This window comes from Chrysochloris asiatica, unplaced genomic scaffold (assembly GCF_000296735.1).
Source record: "Chrysochloris asiatica unplaced genomic scaffold, ChrAsi1.0 scaffold00016, whole genome shotgun sequence".
NCBI classification, from domain to species: Eukaryota; Metazoa; Chordata; class Mammalia; order Afrosoricida; family Chrysochloridae; genus Chrysochloris; species Chrysochloris asiatica.
In genome coordinates this window covers 15542985-15551486 of record NW_006408534.1, presented here as the reverse complement: position 1 = coordinate 15551486, position 8502 = coordinate 15542985, and the positions used below count along the sequence as shown (strand labels likewise).

Genomic DNA, 8502 nt, shown 5'->3' with positions numbered 1-8502 from the left:
TATGCCCTGTAAACTTCCACTCAATCCACAATAAAAACCTTAATAAAAATAAATAAATACATGATAACAAATGACAAATTGGGGGAAAGATTTGCAACAATATAAAAGACAGTGTGTCAATTTCCTTAGCATACAAAGAATGCTTAGAAACCAATAAGCCAATACAAAGAAAGAACAGACAATACGACCCATAGCAGAAAAGGAAATTCATGTGGATGACAGATATAGTAAAAACACAGCCTAACTCATAGTTTAAAAAATATAAATGGAAATAAGATACCATCTTTCTCCTATTTTATTGACAAAAATATACAGACAGGTTGGTAAGGGTGAGGAGAAATATCCTATTCTGCTTGTTGTAGTTGTTACGTGCCATTGAACCAGTTCTAACCCTGTATAGGATTTCTGAGGCGCCGCTGGTGGGTCTGAACCTCTGACCTTGTGGTTTGCCGTCTAGTGCTGATCTTAGACTGTCACACCAGGAGTCATGGAAATCGTAGAGCAATTATGAGAGGTAATTTGCAATAGTGACCCAGCCTTTAATTGCAGTTACTCATAAAGCCAGCAATTGCGCTCCTGGAAATTGATGTTTCACTGAGGCACTCACTGAAATAGCGAAGCACTGGAAATGACAGGGGCAGCAGCAATGCTTGCATTATATTTTCCAAGCACCCAGAGACATTTTCGAGTGAAAGCTGTGAGATATAGAAATTTGGATTGTTTGTTTTAATTGTACTTTATTAATTAAATTAATTGTACTTTAATATAGAATTACACATGTGTAGATATATACAAACACATATAAAGCATTTATATACTTCCAAAAAAAGTTGCATGGCTACAGAAGAATCCGAACTCTTCTGAAACCAGGCCTATAGAGAGTTGGGGAAGAAGAGGGAAGAGGGAAGAGAACAGTTGTTTTTTACTTTTTGTTTATATCCTTCTTTCTTTATTTTTTTCCCCACTATGAGCATATACTATTATTTTTCTAGTTGCCATCAAGTCAGTTCTAACTCATGGCAACCCCATGTATGTCAGAGTAGACCCGTGTTCCACAGTGTTTTCAATGACTAATTTTTTTTTTTTTTTTTGCATTAGAAAGAATCTTTTACTTTTAAGTGATTACAAGTACATCAGTAACAAGTAACAAGTTCTTCTTTTCTAAGATCTAGCAATTTCTATTAAAAGACACTAAAAGCAGCCCAAACTAGACTACAGGTATCCTCCATTCTTCGAGTAAGTTCCTTCTATGCCACTTTGCATTTGCAAACACCTACATCAGTGCCTATTTTCACTTAAAATAAATCCAAAAAGGATTTTTGCTTTTTTTTTTTTTTAAGTAGGGAAAGCAAAACTAGCATTGTTTTCCAGTCAGCCCTTCAAGAGATAGTGTGTACCCCAAGCAGCAAAGTGGAACCACCAAGCTCCTACCCTGAGAACCACATTTAGCAGCTTCTCTGCATCAATCCAGTAGTTTTGAGCTGTAGCAGTGAACACTGCGTGTTTGTGTGATTTTAGGTTTTCTGGGTACTATTTGGTAGACTATATTTGAGGGGGTCTGGGAAGGCTCAAAAAGTTTTCCCATATAAATTATTAATAATTGCCGCTTCGATTTATGCCATCTCAGCTTGTGAAAGTTTCACAGAAACACTCTACTTTCGGAAAGTGGAGGAAATCTATCTGTATTTACCGTTCTAATCCTTAAACGAAGAATTCTTTTTAAGGCTGGCTGCTGTTCAGACAAATTACAAAATAGCTACTTACTACTTTTTCATTGATAAAGCCCCTGACCTTTAAGAAAGTTTTAGGGAAATTAAATATTTAACCCATTTCTTTCTTAAAGAATTTTTTTTTTTAATCCTAAATATCTAATAAAGAAAAGTCATATAGCTATATATGTTGCTTCAGCTGAAAAGCATAGGAAAAGTGTATACCCATTAAATGTGTAAGAAATACGAGGTAAAGGGATGAGATCTTTGGATAAGCTCTAGTCTATTCAAAGTACTAGGTTTGCTCCTCTTCAAAAAGTGAAGGAACCTAATATAAATTACAGGAAAATGTAATGCCGTCTCACAAGAATAAAAACTCTAGCTTGGCTAAAGCTTCTTATTCTATGTGGCAGCATTTAAAATGCCAATCCATGGCACAGGTGCCTCCTTCTTCCCTATCCATTTATGCGGTAGTTTTCATGGATTTCTGGTCGGATGTCACAGACGAAGGTCAAGAGGTTATCTAGGATGTCATCCCTGTTCTGCCGGAAGTAGGTCTGGAGGACAGTCATCTTCTCCTGGGTCTCCTTCTCCACTTCAGTGCTGCAGCTCCCATGGGATCCCAGAGCCACAGCTTCCTTGGCCTTGAACTCTTTCTCCCTTTGCAGGCGGTACTGTTCAATTTCAGCCTGGGCTTCTTCTTTGGCCTGCTTCAGTGTCGGGTTCTTTCGCTTGCGGGCCTCAGACACCTTCTCTGCAGCGCGCTTCTCTGCTTGCAGTAGCTGCTGAATGCCTTGCGAATGACTGGCCATGGCGACCGTGACTCTGAGTCAATGACTAATTTTTCAGAAACCGATCTTCAAACCCTTCTTCCCTGACATCTCGGGGTAGACTCAAACCTGCAACTCTTTAGTTAGCAGTTAGCTCAACTGTTTGCACCATCCAAAGAGTCTCTCACCAGCTTTTTTATTTCCTTTCTGTACTACATTTCTAGAAAGGAGCCCTGGTGTCACAATGATTAAAGCACTTGGCTGCTAACCAAAAGGTTGTCAGTTCAAACACACCCAGCAACTCTGCAGAAGATCTGGCAACCTGCTTTTATAAAGATTACAGCCTAGAAAACCCGGAGGCAATTCTGTTCCGTCACATAGGGTGGGTTTTAATAACTCACCTAACACCACATTTCTTGGACCCCTGAGTGAAGAAAACAATTGACACCATTTGAAAACCCTCTAGAACACTGGTCTATTTTGACACACATGGGGCTCCATAAATCAAATCAGCTGCAATTGGGATTCCTTTTATAATAGTTCCAAAATTTGTTGTTGTTGTTGTTGTTTGAAGGCTGCAGTGGAATGAAGTGACCACAGGGGCCATAAGTGAGCTGTGGAAAGACATGTGGACATCAGGGCATGACGCAATGGTGGCAATGTGGCTGAAAAGATTCCAGATTGACTCAAAAGGCAAAGCTAACAGGAAGCAGGTGAGAATAGAAATGATTTGTGCTCCCACAGCCACTCTGCCATCCCACTTTTCTGCCCCATGTGTCACTGGTATCATCCCACATGTCACTAGAGGACATCTGTATTTTGTTCATTTCCTCAACCCATAGAACAGACCCTGGCCCACCCAAGGAGGCCAGTGGGCTCTGCAGCTGACTCTTAGAGACCCCTTCATAGAGCTAAAGCAGGGCAAAGACACAGAGCCCGGAGTCCTTCAGAGGGGATGTCCTGGTTTGAGCCCGCTCTGCCCACCAGCCGATACTACAAATGCTCATGGGTACAAGCCTCAGCACAAGGTAGAAGCCTGGCTGGCACTTGCTGGGCAGTATTTGAATGGGTACCACACAACTAAAACACTTTAATTCATCCCCTACCTACTCATACCTTTCCATGTTCCCCTTCCTGAACCCTTGCTCCTTCTCATCAGGAAACATGGACAGACTCTCTTGGCTGATGAACTTGCTCCCAGGGTGAAGGCTGCCCAGACTTCCACCTGCATCCCTGAGCCCCAACCCCACACTCCCAACCTGACCTTAGTCCTTGGTCCTCTAAGCCTTGCTCTACCCTTTACAGCCTACTTACAGGAAGTGTGAACCTTTCCTTACCTACCCTGCTGCCCCTCCCATGGGGTCACAGGCCTTCTTTAGATGGTCTGCCTCCCTCTAGTCCTCAGTACCTGCCAGCCCCAAACATGCTTTGGGGCAGAGAAGGCGTAGATTTATCCCAGAACCACCAAGAAAGTTGGAATGACTTTTAAGAGTACTCAACATTGGAGGTGTATCTTGAAGGATGAAGAAGAACGTTTCAGGGAGAAATTGTAATAATAGTAACCTCATCGGCCTTGCTGGACCCCCTCTTTGCCACTCTGATGTACTGGCTTCACTTGTTTCCACTCAGGTAGACATGTGGTCCTTCTTTCTACCAGACTCAGAGCTACTGACTGAGGGCTGCAGCTTTCATCTCCTTACCCAGAACACCTGGGTATATAGGATAGGGCATACCCGATGCTCAACCAATGTTTTTGAACTTTAAAAAAAAAAAAAAAAAAGTACAAGGATAAGTTTTAAAATATTGCTACTAGAGTCCCATTTCATACATGCACTGGCTTCTTGCAAACAAAATGTGTCTAAACGTGTCTCTACAATCAGCAATGACTGCAGACAAGTTCTCTCAGTGGTACACTCATCTTAGTCTCCTTACAGAGCCTTTTAAAAAAAAAAGAGCCACTCAAAATAATGGCTTCCAAGGGGATCACTAAGCCAGTTCAATTCAAGGCAGAGGTCAACTCAGAAGGTCATGGAGACTGTTTTTTGGTATTCCAAACAGGTGATCTTGATAGATTTTCTCAAAAGACACAGGATCATCACGGGGACTTATTAGGGAGATGTTTTAAGAAAATTGAAAGCTGCTGTTTTTTGTTTTTTAATTCCCTCTTGCTTGATCTGAAATTCAAATTTCATTGGTGCATTATTTCTGGCAATCCTAACTGCAAATAATAACGATAATCATTATTATTATTATAGCGACCTTGTACAGGGTTTCCGCGGAGCAGCGGGTGCGTTTGAACCGCTGACCTGTGTTTCACAGTCCAGGGTTGATCCTACAGTGCCACACCAGGAGTCCATTGTTGTTGTTGTTGTTGTTATGTGCCGTCGCGTCGGTTCCGACCCATAGCGACCCTGTATAGGGTTTCCGAGGAGCAGCTGGTGAGCTTGAACCACCGACCTTGCAGTTCAAACGGCTTTGCAGTCTGACGCATTAACCCACAGTGCCACACCAGAAACCTGTGCCAGTGGCCCGCCTACACTCTCTTCCGGCAGACTAGCAGGATGGCCCCCTGTGTTCGAGCACCGAGGCGCAGGCAGCGGGGACCCGCTCAGAGGCTGCTCAGCTCGCACCACCAAACCCCTCACCTACGGCCCCTGCGCGCCGTGGGTCACTGGGAACAGTGATGCAGAGCCCTCCTAGTCAGGGCCTGTCACCAGGGACCCTCCCCACAGGGCCTATCTGCATGGGGACACAGATTTCTCAACAGCTTTCTGAGGCCAGGGTTTTTTTAAATGGCTTTCTGCGCTCTGAAGGGAGAGCCTGTAGGGTGAGCAGAAAGGGTTTTCAAGAAAGTCGCCTGATTCTGCTGGTTTGTCTTGCTGGGGAGAAGGTCGCATTCGTCACCGGTGTTGCGTGAGGTCTCGGAGCGCCCGCCAAAGTCCCAGGGCAGGGTGACGCCTGCAACAGCCCCCAGCAAGCTGTACTCTGTTGCCCCTGTAATTCTGCCAATAAAATCCCAGGCGTGACATTGTGTAGTGGAAATAGGTGGGGGTTTCCTTGTTTGTTTGTTTCCCTTCAAATGTCAACGTTGAAAGGTATAGCAAAGAATTCTTGCTTGCTTGGAAAGAAGCCAATCTGTATTTTAGTAAAGTTAATAGTAAAAGGATCACAAGATTAGCTTAATTATACATAATGCAGTCATAAAGGTCCAAACCCTTAGACCCAGTAACATCATTGTTTGGGAATTTATACTAATGAAATCATTCAGGAGAATAAAAATGCTATATACATCATAATGGGAGCTCAGTGGCTCAGTAGAATAAGCACTGGACTGTCAACCATGAATGAGATCGAGGGATTCAGCCTACCAATTGCTTTGTAGGAGAAAGATGAGACTCTCTGCTCTTGCAAAGATTCACATTGGAAATTCTGTACAGGGTTGATATGAGTTTGAATAGTATTGTTGTTGTTGTTAAGTGCTATCAAGTCGGTTCCAATCCATAACAACCCTGTACAGGATTTCCTAGGAGTGGCTGGTGAGCCTGAACCACCAATCTTGTGGTTAGAACTGACTTTGCAGACCGCGCATTATATACCCATAGTGGCTAGAAATTGGAAACACAACCCACCTAGTAAACGGAAATGGTTAAGAAGACAATGTTACAGTCACAAAATGGAATGCTCTGCAGTCATTAACTGATTATAAGCAGGGTTGTAGATATAGTGGACATGTTTATAATACCATCTTAGTGGAAAATGGTTTAACATGACTTAGTACATACTTGGAGTCCTGGTGTGGCGCTGTGGGCTAATGCGTCAGACTGCAAAGTTGTTTGAACTACAAGGTCAGTGGTTCAAGCTCACCAGTTGCTCCTTGGAAACTCTATACAGGGTCACTATGGGTCAAAATTGACTTGATGGTACTTAACAACAACAACAAGTACATACTTACTGGTCGCAAGCGCCTTCAGAAATGTTTTCAAGTTGAAATTTTTATTGAGATCATGGATTCACATACAGCTGTAAGAAATAACTAAAGGTAGAGCCACTGTATTCTCTCCCTTCCCCGTCCCCCATGGTACTTTCTTACAAAACCATACTACAGTGTCACGCCCACGACACAGACAATGATATAACTCACTCATTTTACTCAGATCTCTGCAGTTTTACTTATACTGTGTGTGTGCATGTGTACTTAATTCTATACAGTGCCCAGTGGGCCGACATCAGCAACTCCAGAAAAAGTCTGTCTGCCTGACAGAAGGAATTTTCACCCCAGTAGGATCCCCAAAGCCTGGGGTCAGGGAAGCCAATCCACAGATTCTCTGGGGTCCTTCTCAAGTCTTTTCTTCTGAGATATGCCCTCAAAGGACTATTGGTTTCCCGCTCCCTTTTACTAAAGGTCTGCTTTGGTAGTTGCTTCAGCTTGAGGAATACTGTGTTTTAACTCTAGCTCGTAACATGTTTTGTTTGGAAAAGATCAGGGTCATTGCTCCCAAATGCATCATGGACTTCACCCTTGTTAGCCAGTCTGTTCCCAGAGCCTAGGATGCACATTAGTCTCTGTCCCATGAATTCTCACAGGTGTCTTCAAGACACAGGCTGGCAAACTTTCTCTATAAAGGGTCAGATAGCAAACTTTGTAGCCCACACCATCTGCTGCAACTGGGAATGAGTGTGGGTGTGTGCCCCACCCCCAGCCAAATTTTAATTTGTGAACATTGAAATTTGAATTTCATTTGATTTCACGTGTTACTAAAAATTTCTTCTTCAGATACCATTAGTCAAGACAAGCTAGAACTCAAGGATACAAGGGATCAACCAAGGTTTGAGAAATCAAGCCAGTCTCAGTTCAGCACAGACACAAATCTGCAGCTGAGCAGGAAAACTGGGACAACTTTCCCACCTTTCCTCCAGTAACCATACCTCCCCTTCCTACTTCTTCTAAGAGAGCCTGCCACACTCACTGAGCAACCAGATCCAAAGGATTTGAAGTCAGACACTGAGCCAGTCATGCTGAAAGCATGAATTAGGAGGTCATGAAGGTATGGGACATGAGACCTTTCAAGCATAGTCATGAGGGGGCCATGTACAAACAGATGAGTAAGCAGAAGCAAAGGACGGAGACAGACAAGATGGAGAGCAGCAGGAAGAGTCCATGTAACCCCAGAGGAGAAGGAACAACAAAGAGCAGCTGCCTGGATGACCTATCACCTTTTGTGACAACTGCTCTGTCTCCTACAGCTGGATGCCATGAAGTGCCCCAAATTCTTATCCTAAGTGCCCCAATCCTCTGGTTTAAGTAGTTTAGGTGAGCTTCTGCGCCTTGCAGCCAAACCACTTACTTACAGGGAAGGCAGCTGACAAGGCAGGTCTTCAGAGCATCTTCCTCCATCCAAGGAGGCCCCACTTCCCTTCTAGAGCTGGGGTTCTGTTCAGGGGAAGGCAGTTGGGGCAAGTCCTGGGGAGTAGAGTAACCACTGCAGTGCCCAAAAAGTGGCAGATGGGAAAAGAGTCGACACCATCCGAGGATCCTACAGAACAGAAGGAGGGGCTTGGAGTCATTTCACTTGGATTCCTCTTACTGAGTACTCATATACATCCTCTATTGAGCACCTGATATACATTATTCTCATTGTCTTTATTCTCACGATAACCTTGGGGGAAAGGTACTCACTTGCTGAGTACTCATAAATAACCTATATTGAACATCTGATACACAATATCTACATTATCTTCAATCTCATGATAACCTTGGGGAAAAGGCTACTATTTTATAGATAAGAAAACCGAGTCATAGAGTTAGAAAGTGCTGGGTTGCACTGGTAAACTGGCTGCCAGTCCTGACTTTGAGCTGCCTCTTCCTTCTCCTTTTACTCCGAGGGCTCTCTGGAATCCTTGCCACCTCGCCGGCTTGTCTCAGGCTGAGTTTGACAAAGCTGTCGAAGAGGTTAAGAACCTCAAGACCAAACCAGCTGATGATGAGATGTTGTTCATCTACAGCCTCTATAAACAAGCAACCA

The 8502-nt window shown here is 43.6% G+C and overlaps 1 protein-coding gene across 1 annotated transcript; it reads right to left on the bottom strand.

Moving 5' to 3' along the window:
- Positions 1-2164: 2164 nt before the first annotated feature.
- Positions 2165-2521, bottom strand: LOC102831286 (V-type proton ATPase subunit G 1-like). The gene has a single exon (XM_006835229.1). The coding sequence runs from the start codon at positions 2519-2521 to the stop codon at positions 2165-2167; it is 357 nt and encodes a 118-aa protein (XP_006835292.1).
- Between the last annotated feature and the right edge of the window lie 5981 nt (positions 2522-8502).